Raw genomic sequence first — 24,254 nt, forward strand, 5'->3', positions numbered from 1 at the left:
GATACTATTTATTTGGTATTCCTCATTGCTTCTTGAAATAAATACTAATTTATTCAACAGCAACAACTTCAAATACCACTTGCTACAAAAACATACCAGAAAGTGTCCCTAAAGGCCCTTAATGTATACAAAACCCAGTTCTGGCCTTCAGTTCTGCATCAGACTCTTTCCTGTTATTTGTACACCATTCAAGGCTGTTGTTCCACTGTTTTATTTATTATTATGGAAAACTTGAAGGGCATTCATGGGGAAAGAATTGAATATGTACAGTAAGAAAGGATGTGGCTGTTAAAATGCAGTAATAGGAATTAGGCAGCACTATCAAGAATTATTATGTGACCTAGAATAAGTCAGTGTCTCCACTTTAAATGTCTCCATCTGTGAAGTGTGATTGTTTTCCTTTATCTGAGGTTTCACCAGGCTCACTGGTTATTATTGCAGTCATGTTCTGTGTGTTCTTTTTTTTTTTTTCTAATAAGGAATGTTTTTGGCACAAATCACTGGCAGTTATTCTCTTTGATGGGAGAGCTTTTGAATGGTAAAGAGGAATTAGTTAGCAAAGGGGTTTAGTGTTCTAAAGGCCTGTCAGAACAGCAGATCCCTTTTGGCTATTCACTATCTGCCCAGGGTGAAGGAAAGTTGGATTTGGCCTGATTTCTTGTGCCACCTCCAAACAAAAATCACAAAAGCAGATCGAAATAACGCAAGATAGTTGTATAACCCTCCTACTAAGGGAGAGGGAAGCTGCAGTGAAGTCATGTACAGCATGCATGGACCCTCCATGAGCTCTGTGTCCAGAGGCTGGGACAGCATAGGCAGCCAGACATGCACCTTGCTGCAAGCCTTGTTCAGCCTTCTCCCACTGGGGCTGCATTGTCACGGCAGGGACTGACTGGGATTGAGACCAGACCATCAGCTGGGAATGGCCTGGTAATGTCAAACAGTGGTCCCTGCTGTCCCTGCACTGGGAGCCCATGTTCAGACATCCTGTGGGCTGCCCGGACCAGATGTTTTTTTCTGCTGTGCTGTGCAGCGTGGGCTCACAGCTGCACTCAGGCACTGTCTTCCTGCACCCCTGCTACTCAGAAATCCTGGGAACAAAACCCAGGCCATGGTGTCTGCGCAGCAGAAAAGCAACTGGGCTCTGAACCTACAGGAGAAGCAGAAATTACCTTTGAAATAGCATTAGGCCACTCTGCAGAAAGACACAGGCACAGTCCTAAGAGCCAGGAAACACATTCCTATTGGAGCTCTAGCAGTATCTCTTTGCATGGGTGTGACACCTTATCTGAGTTGTTCTTACTTATTTCCACATCAGCCAATGAGGATCACTTTTTGTCCACTGAGAGATCAGTGGATCTGTCTTCTCATTAACATTTCCACATAACTTTGAAATACTTCTGCAGGCAGAGCTAAGTATGGTGCAATACTATTTGGTAGAAAAAACTTGACAAAAACAGGGCTCCACTCCTGTAAACAGAGTGCTGCTCTCATTATTCTTCCTTAGTAAAATAATGGCCCTCATAAAGGAAGTAAAACATGCCAAAACCAGCCTGAGAAATCTGTAAACAGCTTGTAATGGGAGCGTCTCCCACCCTCTGTCGGGCTACAAATTATTTTGCTTATGCCTTGCCAGGCATGCCGAAATGTCCCAGGTGAGTGAAGCTGTGCCATCAGCAGTCACTACCTTACCTGAAAGCCAAAGGAGGCTGGCAGCTTTTCCCAGTTATGAGCCCACTTCTGCCCCCTCAGTGAGATGCTGGGTCCCTGCGGGCCCAGGCAGATGGGATCTCCTGACACGCTCACAGTTATCCCTTCTCACCTGCACCAGGCAGGCATTCCAGATGTGCGCATCAGCGGTGGGGATGTGTACCCAGAGCACAGCCCATCAGAGCTTAGAAGAGCACAGAGCAGAGGTCACAGTGAAATGCAGGCAGCACGGCAGGACCCTGCTCAGGCTGTGTGTACTGCCCAGCGTTCATTTCATTTTAAGTCAGCCAACTGCAGTCATTTCATTTTTAGCCTAAAATTCAGGACTACCTTAACTGAATTTCTTCATTCCAGGAGGCTGCACAACTGAAATAATTTTGTTTTTTAAAAAGCTGCTTTAAAATTTGCTGGGCTGGTAAGAAGTCCTAATGCATAAACAGCCCAGGATGCTGGTGCATCTTGTTTGACAGAAGCAACAGCAGAATTCTTAGCTTATTAAAAATGTCCCAAATGGGTCAAGGAGCTTAGTCATCAAATCCCACCTTCTGGAGTGCCTAGGATGATGTAGCTGAACCTGCAGAAAACTCAGCAGGGAGACCCACCTCACCAGAGACAACTTGAGAAGTCACAACAGCATGGTCATGGCCCACAGATGCCCCATGGCGTGTTGGTGGTTAGCTCTGTGTGGCAGAAAACTGATCTGTCTGGCACTAATTCAGCACTGGCAGAGGGCACAACAGAGATGTCCTCATCTTTAAAGGAAGCTTTGCACCCACAACTTCTTTGGGGGGGTACAATACCCACCCTCACTAGTGCTGGACATGTTCCCAGTAATTTGTTCATAATTTTGAAAGCTGAAGCACTTCTCATTTCACTAGCTGGTGTGAAACACATTGCAGTTTGAATGAGGAGGAGACAAGACTGTCCTCTGATTGGACTGCATTGCACTTCTGATTGGTGTCTGAGGATCTAATAACTTCAGTGGACCAAGCTGGCCCTGGTTGGCTGTCAGAGCAAGGCTCTGAGCAAAGAACCATTTTTTAATCAATACGGAAGTGAAAGTGGCTGTGTTTTTACTTGCTTGGTTCTGGTACTACATGGCTTTTGCCACTTGGTGGGTTCCATGAGTGTGTGAAGTTACCCTCGTGATATTTCCATCAGCTTGGTTTAAGAGAGGATTGACCATGACTGCAGAATCACTGGCTCTTCTGGAGACATGTACTCATTTAGATCAACCTGTGATTCAGGGTGAATCAGGTTCCCTTAGGGCTGAGGCCACACATAGCCTGTGTGGTGTGTTGATGCTCTGAAATTCTGGAAGGAACAAGAAGGCTCAGCTTAGCACCTGCACGCTGCTGGGATATCACAGCTTTCTACTAGGATGGATCAGTGGCTCTGTACCTCCAGGAACTTCATTAGACAAGACAGACAAGGCAGTATGCAGCATACAGTATATGACAGAAATTGCAGAAAGAGTGTAATGGTGGAAGGACATCCAAGCAGAAAATTTAAGAGAAGAAGGGGTATAAGACAATATGAAGGATGCTCTTCCCAATTCTATTCATCATGGAAAAATGTGAAAAGAGTGGAATAGGCTGTAAACAGAGGGGGAGAGTGAAAAGGCAGAGCATAACTGTACACAAAATGCCTTTAGGGGCTTGCATGCAGGTACTGCAGGAAGAGAAGCCAATAGAAATGTGTCATTCCACAAATACATGCAAGGATGACCTGGATAGTTTCAGCTGTGTGAGTTCAATTTACTAACCAAGCATAATCGGAGAGAAAGTACAAACTAGCTGAGGCAATACTGTGAGCAACAGGGATGGTGAGCGCAACTCAGACCACGCTCTCCAAAACCAAAAGTTCTGGCTTTGGTTCAGTGCCCCTTTCCAATTGGTGCTGTCCAGCACACAGCACTGGAGCCATGCTGCTCCCCTGTGATGTACCAGGAATGAAGGTGCATTCTGTCTGTCTGCCACAGGGAGTTGTGTAACCACCATACCTCTGTGTGTTCTTTCCCTGCAGATACCAATGTCATACGATACATCCAGCTGACAGAGATGAAGCTCAGCAGATGTTCCCAGAGAGAGAAGGAAACCTTGTGAAAATGAAGCCACTTCAGCTGAAGTGCCCAAGGGGGAACATTTCCTTCCTAGAAGCTCATTTGGTGGATTTTCCCATTTGCTCTGCCTCATCCTCATCTCCTCATCCATTCACTCTCCCTTGCTCTTCATTGAATACCAGTTTTGAAATGAAAGAGACTTGGACGCTGGATATGGCTGCTTGCCAACCATGGTAATACCCCTTCCCCGTGGCAAAAGAGCACAACAACTACAGCCAGCCTTGTTCCCAGACAGTGTCACACACCTGGAGTAGGCAATGCTGGGGGACCTGTCTGGTCCTGAACTGACTGCCTATTATCTATTAGGGAAACAACCCCCAGAACAACGACTTCCTGACCAGGCAAGTTGGAGACAGAGGGTTTCTGCTCGGAGTGATCACTGGAGCTTGGAAGAGCTAAGAAACCAAGAGAGCCACTGGTCATTCCACAGGGAACAGCAAATGCCTTTTTACCATCAGTTCCCTCTGCCTGCTTCTCCAGTGTGTGTTATTGGTCTTCAGTGAGAGCTCACATGCTCCCAGTCTAATGTCAGTGAAAACTGTTTCTAAACATCCTCTTGATGAAAGCACAGAGCACCCTATGAACCCCCTGCAGAGCTGTCCCGGTGCCAGAGGAGAAGGCTGTGGGCCACCACAGAGCGCTGAATGGACTGTGAAAGCATGGTGTACAGTGTGAGGGAAAAACTGTGAAATAATTCATTAAAGGCAAATAAAAATTATTCATAGGCAACAAGTCTGGGCATTGCTTTTCAAAGGAGCCTCTTCGGTTCCCCATGTCCAGACAGGCAACATTATGTAGGGAAGGGGCAGCATAGGGTGGGGAACAAGGGACGTCTCCATTCTTACCTTGGCTCTACCAATGCCTTGCTGTGTGATCTTGGGCAAGTCACTTTTAGCCTCTTGGTGCCTCGGTTTCCCTATCTGTACACTAGGGATAATACTACTTCCCTACCTCGCAGGGGTGTTGTGAGGATGTATCAGTTAATGTTTGTAAGTAACAGTACAGTGATGTACAGTGCTAAGTATTATTAGTACATTGGATTGAGGTCTTGATTCTCCCACCTTGTGTTGGTTCTTCCTGTGTCCTGTTTTTTTTCTTTTGTAGGAGAGTGTGGTGCTGATAACAGGGCAGGACCAACAGCTTTGGAGCCTATTTTGGCAGCCCAGAGGGCCTGTTTAGACCTTCTCCAGCAGTTTGGTCTTCTCTGAGAGCTCTGTCTCCTTGGCTCAAAGGTCCTTTTCTGAAACTGCCAATAATGGGATCAGTAAGTGCCACAAATATATTCTCAATGTGACTTGCCCCAGCAGTGGCCCAAAGGGACATGTTCCCAGTTGCAGGATATACATGAGTGGTTTCATCCCATGGTGGTCAGTGTCAAGTGAGTGTAGCCAGAGTTATTTCACTTGGCCCTCACCTGAAACACAGAAACTGAAACAGAGCTAAACAGACAAAGTTTGGCCAAGTGCTGTGTGCTTTGGTTCCAGCAGACATGGTATCTGCAGACAATTTGCTGTGGCATCTCACATTCCAGCTGTGGTATCTGGCCATATTTTTCTCCAGCCAAAATTCAAGAGAGTTGTTAGAGAAACATAAGAGAAAAGGGAAACTGAATATAAGCCAACAGTTTGCCCTAGCAGCCAGGAGAGCCAGCTATGTCCTGGGGTGCATCAGGCACAGCATTGCTAACTGCGCAAGGGAGGGGATTGTCCCGCTCTGCTCTGCACTGGGGCAGCCTCACCTTGAGTGCTGGGGGCAGTTTTGAGCACCACAATATAAAAATGGTACAAAGCTACTAGAGAGTGTCCAAAGGAGGGCTACAAAGATGGTCAAGGGCCTTGAGGGGAAGCTCTATAAGGAGTAGTTGAGATCACTTGGTCTGTTCAGCCTGGAGGAGACTGAGGGGGGACTTCATTGTTGCCTTTAACATCCTCACAACATGAAGCAGAGAGGCAGGCACTGATCTCTTTTCTCTAGTAACCAATGACAGGACCCAAGGCAACAGCATGAAGCTGTGTCAGGAGAGGTTTAAGTTGGATATTAGGAAAAGGTTCTTCACCCAGAGGGTGTTTGGGCTCCCCAGGGAAGTGGTCACAGCACCAAGCCTGACAGAGTTTAAGAAACTTTTGGACAGTGCTCTCAGGCACATGTGTGACTCTTGGAATTGCCTTCTGTTGGACCAGGAGTTGGACTTGATGATGTTTGTGGGTGCATTCTAGCTCAGGATGTTTATGATTCTATAATTTTATGAAATCTCTTTGTCTCTGAAAAAAACTTCAGTTGTATTATTTAGTACAGGAACACATCCAGCTCACATTGTGGGTGGGGAAGACACCATCTAAAAGTTGCATATAAGTCCCTGAAATAAGACAGACTTACCTCAGTTGTGTAGAACTTAAGATCAACTGAGATGGCACCAGAAGTTCATGTTACTCAGGTGGGAGATGGAGAGCAGCTGCTTCCCAAAATCAGGAACAGTGTGTAGCTACTGTAAAGGAAAGGGCTGCTGGAGACAGCACAGCCACCTTCTTCAGATGGCCCTTGGTTCACACATCTGGGTCACAAATAGCAAGCATCCCTGCCCATCACTACAGATATCTAAGCAATAAATGGAACTACAGCTGCTACGAAGATGATTTAAAGACAGAGAGGACAAATGAGGGAAATTCTGTAAGTGGTTGTTAACCAGAGCAGAAGATAAATGTTAGGCAGAGATGTGCTTGGATGCATGTAAGATGTACCTAATATTGCATAAAAGACAGCGTTAGTAAGGTTCTGGTTCTCAGGCACATGCAGTATTCTATCTCCTAAATATATCACAGCACACAAAAAAATTCAAAGAGAGATGACTCTCCCCTACTTCATATTGCTGATGACAGTTCATCCTGCAGTCACATGTGTCTCTTCACTAGGAGTGAAATGAGGATTCATCCTGCAGGCAATGCAGAAGAGGACACCACCTACGCAAACAGTCTCTGCCCCAGGAAAGCTCATGCAAGCAGAGGCAGGCTTGTTACTCATGACCTTAATGTAAGAGAAAGGGCATTCTCCAGCCACTGGAGATGTAGGGCCATGACTGTCATTTTGTCTGGGAACAATTTTAGCCCTCACAGTGGCTTCACTGACGTACTGTCACTGCATCAGTGCCATGTATATGGTAATATAAAAAGGGCACAGCAGGCTCCAGTCTCCTCAGTTTTAAGCATCTTTCCCTCCAGGAGCACTGCAAAGGGTAGAGGAAAGAGGGAAGTTTTTGAATGTGCATAAGAAAAATATTTCAGAGAGCCTCCAGGTGCTATACAACAACCTATTTTCTTTCAGAAAACTGTTGTCCTTACATACACTGACAGCCAGGGCACCTGTAAACAGTAACACTCGCACCAGAGGCTGGAAGAAGGAAGTCACCATAAGAGGGAACAGAGTTGGGGACTGTTTTATGCAGTGACACTGAGTTTGAGAGAATTATGGACATACTTTTTCCAGTGAGTGGTCCTTCGCAGCCAGATGTGGAGGTGTAGGCAGAGGCCACCCTGGGTAAACTCTTTGTACACCCTTTTTACACCCTCTTTGTAACCCAAGTTACAAAGACCTTGTAGGGAGTTGGAGCCACATTGTTGGAGGTAGCCATGTCCACTACAAGTTGGTGGTATGTTTCTGCAGAGCAGTCAAATAGCAATGGGAAGATACACATCCTGGAACCCCAAAAAAGTAAACAAAGCTTTAGCTCAGCCAGGTGGTGAATCTGTATGTCAACATGCAGAACACAGGGGAATGAACACAGACCTCTACCTATACCCAGCAGGGCTAAAATGTCCTCAGTGCAATGAGAAGTGAGCCCATTCATCCACCTCATGGTAAAACAGCAGGAACAAAATGGCAGGTGCCAGGCAGAGCAGTAGGACAGCAAGCAGGAAATGAGGTTGAAAGGAGAGGGATGAGATGATCACGGGATGCAAAATATGAGCCAAACCCAGGTTCATGGGCAGAATGATAATTGAACTAGAAAAAAAGTGACCAAAGGCTTAGACACACTATTTGCAGTTCATAACAGGACCCAGTTTTGGCAGGATACACAGCAGGGAAAAAAGACAGCAAGATTAGATGTGATTTTTCCACTTGGAGGGGGCAAAAGAGGGGGAGGCTTCCTTCCTGCTGTACAATCATTTTTGAAAGTGCAAAGAGAGGACAAACAGATGCTGGCTGTGGAAATTTTCCAAATATATGTTAGCAGTTGCCGTTGGTAAAGGTGGCTTGAACAGGGTGGAGAAATCTTTGTTTAAACTAGGGAGAGGGTATGACTACTTTCTGGAACGAATGGGAAACAAGGGTCTGGATATTCTTGCTTACTAGTGAAAGCCTCTAAGATGAAAAGGAGAGTCCTGAGTGCAGAGCAACTCCTTTAGTTGTGCATCTCCATTTAGCTTCCCCAGAATTCCTCTGCAAGCCTCATCTGTGTAAATGTTACCTTCAAAATACATTGAGTAGCCCCAGGAGTGGCCCTCAGTGTTCTCATGCTTCACAGCACATCTCCAGAGGGTTTATCTGCACTGTTTTGTTTATGCTCAGTCCCATGATGACACCTTTTTGATTTGCTTTTTTCCTAGGAGCAGGAGAAGGGAAAGGTGAGGGTATACACTGGGTGAAGGTGAAATCAGACTAAATTCACACAGGTCCTGCTGACTATCCATCTTCTCTGGTTGTTTATTCACCTTTCCTCCTGCACCCTGAATGACGGTGATGCTCTTCCCAAGTTTCTATGGTGAAATTTCTTGATCTGCACAGTATTTTAAAGGCTTGGGCAGGAGTTGCTTAAATAAGGAGTAACAGTGGTGAGCTAACATGCCTGCCAGGTGGGATGCTTGGGAGGGTGCAGTAAATGATCAGGTTTCTTAATACTATCCATGTATTTGCATAACCAATTACTATGATCACTGCAGCTGGTAAGAAGTGGATTCCGTAGATTGTTCTTGAAGAGTTTCTAGGTTACTAAGGTACTGCAGGCTGTACCACCCTCCCCCACCAACAACAGCTTTGATGCTGCCTCAGTGAAGGTGACGAAAAGACAAGGCACTGTTGTGGCTCCTCCCACAGCTTGAAGGAAGGTAAATTCATGTATTCATGATAAGAACATAAGAAGAAACCCGTGGCAGTATGTAACTTTGAGGCAGTTAGCAGCTTGTGAGATGGAAGGGCATATAGGTGGTCCCACAGATGTAGGGAAGGGAAAACCTTCCCTCTCCTTCGCTTCCCAGACACAGGTGCTCCCCCTGTCACAGCACAGGCCAGCTCAAACTGTTCAGTCCAGAGAACTGTACCTACAGAAACTCTTTCCAGTAGCAGTTGTGATTGAAATCAGGAAATAAATAGACTGTGTAGTACCCAGGAAATTACCTTCTTACTCTACCTTCATTCTCACTCCTTGTCCTTTGGAAAGCATCCGTTGCTAGATGACAAACAAGGGGGCATATATGACAATATTCAGCCACGGCCATGGTGAATGAAGCTGCTCTCCAAGAGAGGCTTCACAGGCCCTACCACAGCCTCCTTTTTTCCTTTACTGCCAGCCAAGTCTTATACACAGCAGCAGCTCTGCAAAACCTACTTCCACAGCTTTTCCTTCCACAGGGCTCCCCTTCACCACATTTTGCCTGGAGGGAACATGAGCCTGTGCCAGCTGGTAGCTACCTCTGGCAGCTCCCCATCACTGGTTAGGAAATAATTTGTAATGCAGCCAGGTGGAACTGGCAAGGGCATCAGGAAATAAGAAGAGGAATTTGGCTGGGGCTTTGGGACCACCACAGATTCTCATACAAGTACTGCCACCAGATCTTCAGTGATTCCATGTGCCCAGGTGCAGAATGCCCGGGATCAGCATATATCCATCCCCAAGGCACCTAGAGAGCTCCCCGTTGTGCTCCACAGCCTACAGAGGAGATGGCAGATGAGCTCAGAGGAAGGGTGAATCACCCATGTACTCTCTGCATCGTACTATTTTCTCCTTAGAGCTGAGCTATCAGAAGTATATGAGCATATATTCTCTTGTCTATTGTCAGAGCTTCAAATCAAAACTGTGATTGATCTGAAACTGTACATTTTTGGTATTAGACCCAGTTTACCTCGGTACTGCAAAGATTTTGTTAACTTTGTCTAATATTGGTACCTAAAATGCAAAATATGAGCACTGAAGATGACAGAACAGTTTTCTATAAAGAATTCTGCCAAGAAAAATATAATTTCAGAACAAAAGGAAAAATACCTGGTTACTAATAACGGAAGTGATATTTAATATTAAATCATCTCAACCAGTGATTTTTTTCCAACATTTATGGAGGCACTCCTCACTCTCTGCATACGTGAATGTGCATGTGGGTGGGTGCACAAGGGTGTCGTGGGGTGCAGCCCTAGGGGGAGAAATGTACAAGGCAAAGCTGAACCTGACCACATCCTGCTGCCCAGTCCATCCCACAGCAGGACCTGCTCTGCTTCAACCAGTCCTGACATGTTCTTCCCAACTACTTGACTCTTTTGAAATGAGAGCAGGGCAAATGCTTGGTTGCCAACTACTGTTGTTACCAGTTACTAGTTCTGCAGGCTTTTCTCTGGCCATGAATCTGCCATGAACATAGTGGCTTACACATGCTCCCCATGGACAGAGAGGAAGGAGAAGGTATTCCAAGGGAAGCGAGAGCTTCATTGAATGTGAAAGCCAGCCTGAGTGAAAACTCTCATGACAAATCAATAAAAGCACATACAATTCAGAGTCTGGGATCCTGTTTGAGCAAGAAAGCAGAATGAGAGTATCTCAAAGGACAGTTTAGGTGGGAAAAGGAGAAAAAGACATCAATACCCATATCAGAAAGTCTGAAGGACCTGACTTCTGGTCAGAAGCTCTGACTCCAGGGCAGAAGAGGGGTTTTTGGAGTGGGAGACATGAGGAGTGAAATGCAAGAGGAAATAGAAAAACAGAATGTGGTAGAAAAATTAAAAGACAGAGTTGATAGCAAGTCTTCCCACCCCAGCAGGATTTGGGCATCTACCATAGCTCTGACTCTGGAGGCAGACAGAGGAAGAGTGAGGACAGTATCATCCTGAGGACACAAGGAGGAGACCTCAGGAGTGGCTATCTGCTAGATCTTTAAATCCTGATCCCTTTCTTTTGCCTTTTTATTGCTTTCAATGTCGTGAACCAAGAGACAGCCCAAATGCCTTATCCTGATGTATTTCTTAACACATGACAACAGCATCAGGGCTGGGGGAACAGGGATAACAGGGTCATCATTTTAAGACCTATATTAGCTGGAAATGGTAAGCCACCTTCATTATGTTTTTGGGGACAGAGTTATTCTGAGCCCTGAAACAAAGCAAATGACAGCTTTATTACAAGGCTCGTATTTTCTTGATAACTTCTGTTTCCAGCCCATATACCAAAGTTGTCCATAAAATCAGGCTGCTGTTCCAGTTTGGTAGGGGGAGCTATTGCTGTCAATGCTTCTGCTTCAGCACTGGTCCAAACTCAGTTGTAGTTGCACCTGGTTCTTCCTGCAGCAGCATCTTTGACTCATGTTCTAAATGTTGCTCAGCACGTGATACTAAAATTAAAGTGTGTTTTAATGGCCACAAGAAAAAAGTATATATTCAAATTATACAGGATGAAACAGATGGACTGTTTCTCTGATTTTGCTTAGCAAAGAGAGGTGGGGAATTTACAGTTGGGAACAAAGGATTTTCACTTAACCAACAATGGATGGTTGGCAGCCAGTCTAGCTGCCAGCGTTATTTCGTGATGGCAGCCCAAAGAAAGCAGCTTAGCATGGCCTGTAACAGCCTCAGGGGAAAGCCATGTGCAGGATGGACCATGTTTTTTGGCTCCCTGAAAAGAGCAGGTGATAGAGCTACAGCCTCTGCAGGCTTCCTCCACTTCACACAGCAGCAGTACAGGGTTGCAGCAGAACTTCTGGCAGCAGATAAACCCCAAGCTGTTTCATATTGCCTCCAACAAACTTCTGGTTAGAGAAATGGCCACATACAAATGGCATATTCCTCACTCAGAGGTGGTCTCCCGCATTTTGTTGGGGCTGAATTAGATCCAAAGTAACAGTTGCTGAATTCAGTAGGTTGTCTTTGAGGCTCAGCTGCCTCTTGGCAGGCTCTGAGCATTGACTCAGGGAGAGCATATGAGCCCAAGGACACAAGCCAAGATGCCAGCCCTTTCATGGGGTCCTTTGGATGGCCTTTAGCTGAGCAGGATATGGGGGATGAGCCCAGGTGCTCATAAAAACAAGATCAGCTGTGCAGAGCAGATGTGTGACCCTTTCGTGGTCCAGAGGCCAGGCCCTCACATCAGCTCCCTAAGCTGCAGGGCGGTGTCACAAAGCCAGGGCTGACAGCTGACTGGCACATCCCCACTGCTAACAACCCTCACAGGCTTTGACTATCCCAGTCTTTGGTGCTGGGTCTACACTGTCACCCTGAGGTCTCTCTTTCTAAAAGCCCTTTAAAACCTCAGTATTAAGGACTTCAAACATCAGCAAATAAACTGTAAAAATCCATGAGTTTTTTTTGCAGCTCAGAATGGCTCAGGTTATCAGTTCTTAATGTCTGTGGCAGGCAATCCTGCCTGCTGTTGTGTCACACAGGCCTGGGCTTCCATATAGACATAGAAAAATAGTTATTTTGTCAGTGGCCCAGCAAAATGGAAGAGCTGAGCAAGAGAAAACCTTGCCTTGAGCATCACCAAACCAGCATGTCACAGCAACCGAAACTCAAGTTATCACCTCAACCTGGCAAGCTCAAGCTGCTGTTCAACAGGCTGTCAGTCCGGGAGATTTGAATGACGTCTGGAAAATTATTTCCATATGACAGAAGACAAAAAGCTGTACACAGGAATAGAGTCTGAATCTGCAGTTTACAGGTAACTGTATAGCTTGACTCAGATCAGGGGTTGGAAATACAACACTCTCAGTTTGGAAAATCCTTAAACTTACAGCATACACAGTGTGCTGGTTTCAGTGGGGGTAGAGTTAATTTTCTTCATAGTGGCTGGTATGGGGATGTGTTTTGGACTTGTGTTGAACACTGGGTTGATGATATAGAGATGTTTTTGTTATTGCTGAGCAGGGCTTACAATGAGGCAAGGCATTTTCTGCTTTTTGTACAGCCACACTGGTGAGGAAGTTTGGGGTGCATGGGAGGTTGGGAGGGAACACAGCCAAGGGCAGGTGACCCCAACTGACCAAAGGGACATTCCAGGCCATATGGCATCATGCTCATTATATAAAGTTGGGGGAAGAAGGAGAAAGAGGGGGACATTTGAAGTGATGGTGTTTGTCTTCCCAAGTCACCGCTGCATGTGATGGGGCTCAACAGAGCCCCATCCCTCCTGGAGATGGCTGAACACCTGTCTGCCCATGGCAAGCACTCCATTAATTCCCTGTTATGCTCTGCTTGTGTGAACAGCTTCTGCTTCCCCTATTAAACTGTCTTTATCTCAGTCCAGGGGTTTTCTATCTTTTACCCTTCCAATGCTCTCCCCAATCCTGCTGGTGGGGGAGTGAACGAGCGGCAGCATGGGGCTTGGCTGCTGACTGGGGTTAAACCACGACACAGTCAAAATTCAAATCAACAGAAAAATGAAGTACCCCACAGTAGCATCAGTACTGGTTCTGATTATAAATTGAGCTCCATTTTTCTTCTCAAGCAATGAATCTATTTCTAAAACATATGCTGTTCTTGAGAGACATCCTTCTTATTTTCTGTGTTCTGGGACAGCCATGTCCCACTTCACCTGTTATTAGTCTACAGACTGATGTGGAGCTCTAGGGATCCCAGATGTTTACATCTTTGTGATGTCAGATGGACCCACTTCACTAATTAAAGATGGCTGTCTAATAAAAGATAAGATCTCTCCTTTTCACTCATCAGCAGTATAAACACAAAGTCCCTGCAGGGACTTCACAGCTCTGTTCATGAAGAGCAAGCCAAACCAAGCCACGTCATCTCATACTATAAATCTGAGGAAGTACCAGCTCTGAAAATAGGACTTGAAAAGATCCTCACGAGAGCATGTACATCACCCCATTACCTTAAGGCAATTAGGTCAGATCAAGTTAAACTGCTCCTGAGTTTAGTTTATCTAACCTGTTCTCAAAAGCCTCCTATGACAGAATATCACTGGCTTCATAGATGAAAAGTTAAGAGACTTCTTACTACAACTTTAATTGTCTCCTTTGCAGTGATTTAAACTAATTACTTCTTGTTTCAGCTACAGCAGATATTATCAAAAAGTTAGTCTCTGTCTTTGCAGTAAGTCATTATGTTTGTGAAAGGTTCTTCTCTAGGACTGATCTTTCAGCTTTCATCAAGATTTCTTACACTCAGCAAGTTTTCTGGCTCCTTGCTTGTTCTACTCATTCTCCTCTGGAGTTCTTCCAGGTGGTTTACATGTTTATTGGAGTGCAGTGCTGAAAGCAGGACAGTTCTCTAGCTATGGCTTTCCTGCACAAGACAGAGCAAAAGCATTTTTTCAGATAATTATTTCTGATATATGATAGGCCGCCTTCCATATTTGCTGTACTATCAAGACATTATTGACTCATATTCAAGTCTCACCCCAGACTGCTTTGACTCGCTCCAGTTTTTCTTTTATGTTGTCATCATGTCCTTTTGTATTTCTGCAGCCAACATTCCTTACTGAATTGCATCCCATGTGACTGAGAAACAGTCAGATTCTACAAAATCAGATATCACAATTCCTTTTCCATAGAAAGAACAGATCTGCATCTCTGCTTTTTAAAGCATGTATGTGGTCAAATTTTAAGAAGCAAAAGTAAGATTCAGCATAAAGTACCAGGTTTTGGGTGGGGAAAAATCAATATACCTGTTCCACTTCTGTACCATTGTTAACAAGTTCTGCTGCACAAGCTCAGCAGTGCTTTTAGCAGCTACAAAAAACACTTAGAGCTGAGAGTCACAGGCTGTTGGGATCATCACTCACAGTGTCTTTCATCATGCAAAGCAACTCCTCACTCCTCTAAATTAAGTTGCAGAGTCAGCCACATTCAGATCTTCCAAAATAAGCGGGATTAATAATGCCTGAGCAAGATTGGAACATTGAAGAACCAATGGCACAAAAATCAAGTGTTATTCACCACACCTTGCAAGCCCTTTCTCCAATATAACCCAGTCAAGCAGAAGATTCATGTTTCTTTCAAAACCTTCTAAGAAAAGATCACAGCATTGCAGCCCATAGATTTGAATTACCAAATCTTCTGTGTGTCTTGGGTTTTTTAGCAGCTCATGCACCTGATCTTGAACAGAAAACCAGGTGATGCTAAACAGAAATGAAAACTGAGGATGAAAGAAGGAGGAAAAAAAAAAGAAGAAAAAAGGAAGAAAATACTAATTCAAGTTTGTACCGATTTCAGCAAAGATCATGGCTTGGCTTCTCTTCATAAATTTTTATTCTTTACTCACAGGTTGTGAGTAGCTCAGTGATATCCAGAAAGACATTCTGAATGGCTGATTTGCTGTTTGCCCTTTCCTATCAAGAGAAAGTGTGTGCAGCCAAGGACTTGGCTTGGTAGGTCATGGGTTGGAATGCACACATTCCAGTGCTTCTGTCTTTAATCAACATGTAAGAAACAAATATTGGTATCTCCCCAAGGCATTGAAGGAAATAATGCTAATTACACTAGCTGAGGATCTGACAGATTGGGTACAAGTTGAAAGTGGATCAGAGGGGAAGAAAAGTTGTGTAGGGTAGTAGAGGCTGGACTTGTTTCCTAGTTCTGCACTCTCACTTAGCCCATGTCAGAGAGCTGTGAGAGCCCCACTTCTCACTTCATTGAACAAGCCCCATCTTCTGTTGCAGAGTATGGAAGAACTCAACAAATAACATTTCCAGCACACTTTTGAAAGGACCCTATGAGCATGAAGTATTACTGCTGCTGTTGTTAGGATTAAGAACAGAGTCTGCTGCTGAATAATTCATTTGATGTGAAAAACAGCCAGCAAGTTGTTGAACAAAAATGATGTATAATGAGACATAATTGCAGAGTGGTTGAGGAGAGCAGGATGCAGATGGAGCTCTCAGGTTGGTTGCTGGTGACATCAGAGCATGGACAAGCACAGATGCGTGTTGGGTTGCATACTTCATTTTCTGAATGATTGTATCACTTTGCCTTTAACTTTTGAGATACTCAAGGACTGCCTCATTTGGAGGGACCATTTCTGGTGGAGAAAGGATTCAGTATTCCCAGTTTTTTAGTACTCAACCATTACTGATAAGGCTCTAGAAGTAGTAAGTACTGCTGACAGGGAGGCACTATCTTGTCACATCTATACTGGTTTTCTTGACAGAAGGAATGGGCAGAGCTGCTAATTCCCCACATATGTTTGGACACCAAAACTTTCTGCAGCAAATTTAAAAAATTGGAAGGAGATTCTGTGCCTCAGATTGCTGCTTGAAGAAAGATAGCAGCATTCACAGAGCCCAGCCTGCAGTGTGGGAGCTTTAGAGCTGTCTCTGTTTTTCATCAAATCACACAGGAAAAGTTTTCTCTGCCTAGGCTTGGGAAGAAAATGAATTCCTCTCTACTCTGCTTTCTTTACACCCCACCTAGATTACTGCATCCAGCTCTGGAGTCCCCAGTATAAGAAGGACATGGATGTCTTGGAGCAGGTCCAGAGGAGGGCCATGAAGATGACCAGAAGGCTGGAGCATCAGCAAAAAACAGGCACTAAGTCAAAAACTAAACCGGAAACTGAGACCTACTTCAGCCAATTTGTCATCAGAATTAAACAAACAACCAGAACTTCCAGATACTATTGATAGATTCAAGCCTGGCTTGGGAGACTGAAAGACAAAATCCCTCCTGTATCCCACGTCTCTGGCTATTTCTGACCTGTGAGCCAGATTCAAGGGATGGGGAGCTTGGAAGATATGGATGGCTTGGAGCCAGGAAGAGAAAGTGGAGCACGAGAAGAGGCTTTATCATGCATTTCCTACATAATAGCCAAAAGACCCTTCTGTTCTTTCTCATATATCCCAGAGAGAGCACAACTGAAGTGTGAAGAACTGTTTAATGGATTTAGTAATGGTATTGATCTTCTGTCATTTAAAAAGGGTCTCAGGGCCTAATCAGATCTGTAGAAGTGTCTCATTATTTACTTTGCCAAAGGAAAGGATTAGATATAAGAGAAAGAAAAGGCCCTTCTGCAGGCAGGGTTTACTCAGCAGGATGAAAATCCATTCCATTTACTCTTACCTGTGTTTGTGTTTAAATAGGAAAGAATCCAAACAACCCTCAATGAGATTCTACCTGGAGGAATCAGTACAGTAGCAATAAACAGAAGTAGACTCAGCAACACAGTAAATTGACTCTTAGATCTCCAGCATCCTGATTTAGCTCCATTATATGGTCACATAAGAAATGTCAGCAGAAATTGTATTGTTGATGACAGAGACAGATTGAACAACTTTTCACCTTCTGAGATACAAAGTGAGAAAGAGTAAGCCAGAAACCCTCTGATAGCATTTTTATAGTCACCTTTGAGACAACAGAAAATTATCTTATCACACCGTTGCCTGTAATGTCCCTGCCTCAGAAAACAGTGATGGTTTTATCTCCTTGACACTTGAACCCAAGTTAACTTCCCAATCTGTCTTTCAGGGTGGCTGCAGATGAGACAGCCCATTTTGTACCTGTGTTGTAGCACAACTGAAGCTATGCAGACATGGAGTAGCAGCTGTAGAACTGCCTACTCAGCCCATGTTGGGTCTATCAGCAGAGCAAAATATTTCAGGTTGAACACAAATGTTGACTTTGCAGTGAGGTTTCTTTTGCAATGATATTTTTTCATGTTAACATTCCAGATATTATCAGTATGTTCTGAGATAGGCACACACACACACACATATACTTGCATGATAACTATAATGAATAATCTGGTTTGATTTGGCTTGCAGGAGATACTTTAAACATCTTTTTATTTCAATTCCATGCAAACTCTACACCAGTTTCTACTGCTGAATTCCACAAACAATAGAGTGAATTCAAGAACCTCTGTATTTTCCATCACTGGAAAGATTTTGCATTAGTTCTCTTTCAGGTACTTCTTTTTGGAGACTTTTATTTAAAACACCTCACTGTTTAACACAGGAACCTTGCAGGTCCCTTGCTTTCTTGGATCAACATTCATCTGCCTTGCTCAGCACTGTCATTGTACTTATTCATCCTGATGCCCACTTGCATTTAGTCATGGATTTGCCATATCCCTGGCAGGTTTGTAGTGAAGGTAATGGGCCATTTTATGGGACATGAAGGTTTTGGACATCCCCCGTGTCCCAACTACAATACTTGAAGAAAGGAAGGTGCACAAAACTGAATTACCAAGAAAAGGTTAATTCTTTCATTTTCTAACCATAGAAAACAGGGTTCTTCTTCCAGGGCAGAAATGGGTTAGCAGGTGAGCCCTTGGAGCAGCACAGGCAGGCAATCCCAGTGTGACCTTCAAAGCACAGGGACATGGCTCCCTGAATCAGAGGCTTCAGCATGGGAAAAAGAGCCACTGCCAAATTTTAAGAGAAACCTGAAAGTGACTGACAAGTGCACAGACTGTGCCGAAGTGTCGAGAGCAACAGAAGGTGTGCTGCTCTACTGCGGCAGCTCCAGCGCTGGAGAGAAGTAGCCAGGATGGTGGCTGCTCCCAGGGCAGAGAGCCCAGGGCTGGCAGTGGCAGTGGCAGAGGGCAAGGAGGAAGGGGTAGTGGGAGTGTAAATTGTCACTCCTTGTATAACCAATGGATTTCACCTGGCAGTCACTGACGGACAATAAATTTAGAAAGAAAGGAACACCATTATTTTAGTGCTCCTCTTAAGAAGGTGACAGCATTGGAAAGGCGCTATTTATTATTTACCTGCACTGCAATACCTTACATACTTTAGTCTGACATTAGAGTCCAGTATCTCAGAGACACTTTAATAAACCTGTACCTTTGAAAGTCTGATGTAGATTCAAAAAGCCTGCAGAGGCAGGAGTAGCCAGCTGCTACAAATACGTTCCCTGATTACAGGAGTTGGAAGGCACGAGTAGCTTTGTCTAAAAAAAGAACCTTCCCGTTATGCTCAACCATCTATTTTGTGCAATAATTGAATGTCTGCTAAAAACCGTCTTGTGATCTGTTGCAATAAAAGGAATATGTTTGATCATAGCTTGGTTGTGCTCCCTGAAATGCTGCAGCCCACAGCCTTTAGGGCAGAAAGCCTGACATGTTCCTTCTCAGAGCACCCCTCATTCATACAGAAATGTTTTGGGCCCCTTGCACATTTTGCCTACAGTGCCAGAGCCCTTTCCTTCCTAAAGCAAAAGCCTTCAAGCTCTCCTTCCACTGCTGGAGTATTTCTTACAGGGAAGGGTACCCTGTGCTTTCTATCAGGTTTGTAACCTCCTTCCCAGATTTCATGCTCTGTTATTATATCCACAGTTGATCACAAAAATAGATGGCAGTTTTTATTTCATGCTTAGCCTGAACCCTACTGACTTAGCAGGAGCAAGGGAGATGTGGTGAATTTGTCTTAGCTTGTATCATGTCCTCTCTGCACCTTCTTAGCTATAGGAGGACCTGCCATCTCATGAAAGCAATCTACTGCAGTATGATCCAAACAGCAGTAAATACTTTATTTTTTCATTTGTCACCATGTTTAATCTAAATCAAGTTTTACAGCCTAAAACCAGATATTCCTTAGAACTGCAGATAATTCAGCACAAGTAAAATGCCTTTTTTAGAACTATATTCAATAACAAGCAAATGTTAGTAGAAGTGCTAATATCAATAGGAGTGAGGAGATGTTTTGGTTTTAAATTCCTGATTTCATGATGCTGAGAAGCACATCACAGTTGTTCTGTGCTGTACTCCAGTGACTGCTGCAATGCCAGCTGTAACACCCTCTTGGAAACTACAAAGAATGGATGTCCTCTTCTGAGCGGCATTTGGGTGCCTCCCCCAGCTCACACATACTTGGGTGCATGTGTAAGAAAGGACATGAATGCACAGGCACATACACACTTTAGGGGTATTTTATATTTCCCTCAACCACATCCCACTTGCCAAAGGAGATTGTTGAATAATAGTCTCTGAAGCTCAGTGCATAGCTATTCCAGCCCTTCCCTGGCTATTTTCTCCCTCACTGAAACAGATTTTAATTCTACATCAGACTTCCCCTTATGCAGATTAACTTCATCAACTTTTGTTTTGACATAGGTGACCCCATGACACCAAGAGATCCCTGGTGCCAGCTCAGAAAATCACATCCTTCCTTGCCTATTCTTCATCAGCTCAGCTATTCCCAATGCTCTTAGTCTTACCCCAGGCAATATGACTTGCATGTGAAAGCTTATACATTTTGCTGTTCTTTGGTACAAAGAGGTTGTTGATTGGAGTGATGTCCAGAATATCATTTGTCTTGAGCACACATAGGTAGGAAAGGGCAGGAGCATAAGGAGAGAAGGAATTTAAAGTTGTGTCAAGGTCTTGACTTGCCTGTACAGGAGAGTATGTCATCTGTAACACCTACCTTAGGGGAGGTCAGAAATTACTTTCCTTTCCTTGTCTGCCACTGGAGCTAGAACAGCAAAGACTGGGTATGAGAAAGATGTATTCAGCCCACAATGCCAATCAGAGGGTCACTAAATGGGACTAAGACTTAGAAATCAGCACCAAGTAGCTGTTACGAACACCTGGTACTTCACAAAGTTAAATGAGTGGAACAGCATCAAACTCCCAGGGTAAGGGAGTTCCTGGATATTTTATGCACAAAGGCAAAAGCACCTCTACTTCCCTGGGCTCCTGTCCCCTCACTCATGTCCCCCTCAGTGGAGGACAGTAACATACAATGACAGCTTGGGACTTCATGTCTCCTCTATCATTCATGTCCTTTAGTTGCTATGCTGGGTCCTAAGGGGTAGAGAAAGCACCAGGACTTTTCTTCCTTTAGTTATGAGGAAAGTTCTGTTCCTTTCCCCACCAAAAGTTATTTTGCCATTTTTGGTTTTATGTTACCATTTGATGTTAATCCACAGGTAACTCTATTTCCCGCCTCAAATCCTTTTCTGAGGTCCTGATTCTCAACCAGCACTTCCTTTCTCTCTTTCATGTCATGTAAAGTTTATTCCTTTTCTTTGAATCAATACAGCTTTATTTAGGATGTCATCTTTCATAGAAACTGTATTCTGAAATGCCTGTGAAGAACTCCAGATCATGGCCTATATCTGGGACAAAGTACTGCAAGTGGTAAATATTGCACGGAGTCAAAACATTCAATCACACTTCGTCTCACCAAACCTGATGTCATCAATTCCTCACCTTTTCTGTATCTTAGAAATTTCACATTGCATACTTTTCCCCTCCCCTCAAAGGCTGGTGTTTGTCCTTTATGCAGCTCTGATAACAACCACAAATCCTCAGGAAAGATGTTCTCAATTGAAATATGTGCCCAGCCTATATTTGCAATGGGCATTTGAGATGCCCAGCTAGATAGCTCCTTACCTCCCAGAATATCCAATCACATTAGTGCTACCTAAGTTATCGAAAGTATTGCTTATTCAGAAGATGTTCTGGGTGCTGGCCCCGGGACACCAGCACAACACGCGACTGTAAGAAGTACCCAGTAGCGTACACTGACGGACTTGTACCTGCCCTGAAAAGGATGCTTTGAGCCCAGGCTTGTCAAGATCTCATCAAACAAAAGGCTATCCTGTAGCACGAAGAGGACCAGAGGCATACAGGTGGTCTCCTGGAGGGCACTAAAAGGGAAAATGACAGCTCTTCCCCAGCAAAGCTTTAGACTTTCTATATTCTCTCCGTATACATCCTATGTTAACCTCCCAACCCGTCTCACTGTCTCCATACCCACTGATGCAGGAGCAGCAATACTGACTTCTGCAGAGGCATCTCCTGTAAGCTGAGGATTGTTCCCCTGAAATGTGAGCAAAATAAGGGGCAAAATGGGAGGAAAGAAGACTGTCATTAAGACTTATTTGTTTTTATATGGCCAGAATGGGAACAGGGATTAAAAAGTATTAGCACATAGAGTGAAAAGCAGAAGCAGCAAAGACCCCATGTACTCTGATGCCCAAATGATTTGGTTCCCCTCAGGACTCACTGGTGTTAATGATGCTTGTCCTGCCCACTGGATTGTGTGGCAGATAACCACTGCCTGCCACTGATTGTCAGCACCTGCCTGCATCCCTGCACCTGGGGGACTCAGGAAGCCTAATGCATTTATCTGAGGGGCTGGGAGACCCTGCCACCCCAACAGGTCAGGAGACAGCAAACACAGCTCAGGGATCATCTCTGGTGGCATGCATAAGGGGACCCATGGCTTGGACTGTGTGGGCTCAGCACTGCTGTCGAGCAACGCTTTGTGTAACATACACCACTGCTGAGGGATGCTGACACTCACTGTGTGTTTTAAGTTTTGATCAAGACAAATGCTTTAACATTATGCATTCACACACCAGTAACCTTCCTTTATTAGCTAAAACCTGCAAAACTCACAACAAAACATTTGACTGATCCTTTGCGTAGAATGCAACATAATATCCTAGGAAACAATTATCAAAATGAAAAAATAGCCTCAACTTCTGTATGTAATTTTTCTGCTTAATGGGCCATTAAAAGGCTCATTCTTGTGCTGTATTCATCTCTTTCCTCTTAGTGCTGCTCTTATTAGAGCATCTTGTGCTTCCCTGTAGACCTCTAGAGACATTCAGCCATTTTGTTTTAATATTATTATCCTTGCTAACAGCTGAAGGCAATTGTCCAAGAGAGCAAGCTAATGTACACCTACAGTGTACATTTTCTGCAAGTGAAAAACACTTGCAGAAAATCAAAGAGAGCTGTGGTCAGAGAAGGGAATTAAGAGGCAGGACTCCTAGGAGCTACTTCCAGTTCTGCTTAGAGCTTACACATCTGGAAAGATTTTTTTTTAACCTCCTTTTGCCTCAGTTTCTAAACTGTTGAATGATCCATGAAGACCTGGATTTAAGGTACTAAGTGCACTCAAAAAAAGGTGGTCCACACTTCCCATGCCCCTTAATCGCACCACTTTCAACATGTAAATTGGCAATTCTACCCATGTCCTTCTTCCTTTCTCCATCCTCAACTCATCCCTCTTACAAATTTTCCTTCTGTGGGATTAGGATTTCTCCCTTTTTTTTTTGCGGGGGTTGGGGTGTGAATTTTCTCCCATTTGTTGCAAAGAGACAATAACTATTGATATTTAAAGAGGTAAAAGAAACAGCCAAGGTGAGGGAAGGGTGCAGCTGGCCACTCTCTTACCTGGGCAGTTTTCTTTTTGGAAGGGCAGAGATATGATGAGATTTTAGCTGGGGGGTGCGGGATGAGATTCTGGCCGGGCGGTGTGGGGCTCGCTCTCTCGCTGTGGGCATTGGAGGAGAACAGTCGAGCTGTTGCTTACTGCGGGGAGATTTCACTGCCACCGCCAAAGCCCAGCCCTCTACTGCTTCTTCCTTACTATGGGTGCGCCTTTGCTCGTAAGAGTAGCCATTGAACCTTATTAGCATCCTACCTCACTGGAAAGGACCCTCACTATCTGCTTGAGTGCCTCAGGGGAAAACCTTCCAAAGGATCCTATCCTGGTGGCCTTCGGGAGCTTGGCTGCCACCACCCAGCCCTGCCCTTTCTCTCCCACTGCTCTGGCTTTTTTGCTACACTGGAACCCTTCACCCCCTGCCTGCCAGGACACCCGGCGGCTCCTGCCACAGCTGTGGAGTTTCTGATACATTTCTCTTGCTACACCGGGGTCTGTTCCTCCCTGCCCTTCCAGCCGCTCCTCCAAGGTTCCTCCTACAGCCCACGTCGCCATCCAGCCTGCCCGCCATTACCGCGTGAGGGAGACGCGGCTGGGCTGGCGCCCCCTGCAGGCGCGGGTGACTCGTGGCCCCGCGCTGCCCGGCCGGGAGCCAGCAGCGCCCCTGCCGGCCGTGAGCGGAACTGCACCGAAGGGGGCGTGCCTGCGCGAGAGGAGCCTGTGCCATGGCTGGGCTCTGGTTCTGTCTGTTCCTCTTTGTTTGCCTTGTCATACAGACGAATAAAGAACTGTTATTCCTTTCCCCCTGGCATTGCCTAAAAGCCCCTTAATTTCAAAGTTATAAAAATTCAGAGGGAAGGGGGTCATATTTTTTGCATTCCAAGGGAGGTTCCTGCCTTCTTTGGCACACACCTGTTTCTCAAACCAAGACACCCTCCTTTTTGGCTGTTATGTGCACTCATTTAAATTGCAGCCAGAGACATCTGCAGTGGATGTTAGGAAAGCAATTCTAACAGGAAATACAGTGAGGTGATGATCATTTCCCCTGTAATGTAGTTAAAAGAAAGGGAACAAATGTAGAAATGCCTGTCCCAC

At 44.8% G+C, this 24,254-nt stretch overlaps 1 protein-coding gene across 1 annotated transcript in view; it reads left to right on the forward strand.

The window, feature by feature from the left end:
* The window catches only part of TTC9 (tetratricopeptide repeat domain 9), a 28,576-nt gene extending 23,692 nt beyond the window's left edge, over positions 1-4,884 (forward strand). The window contains exon 4 of the mRNA XM_041460081.1: positions 3,736-4,884. Coding sequence (XP_041316015.1) covers positions 3,736-3,815 — 80 coding nt within the window. The 3' untranslated portion in view covers positions 3,816-4,884. The remainder of the gene's footprint in view (positions 1-3,735) is intronic.
* The last annotated feature ends 19,370 nt before the right edge of the window (positions 4,885-24,254 follow it).

This window comes from Pyrgilauda ruficollis, unplaced genomic scaffold (assembly GCF_017590135.1).
Source record: "Pyrgilauda ruficollis isolate IOZ18807 unplaced genomic scaffold, ASM1759013v1 scaffold14, whole genome shotgun sequence".
NCBI lineage: Eukaryota > Metazoa > Chordata > Aves > Passeriformes > Passeridae > Pyrgilauda > Pyrgilauda ruficollis.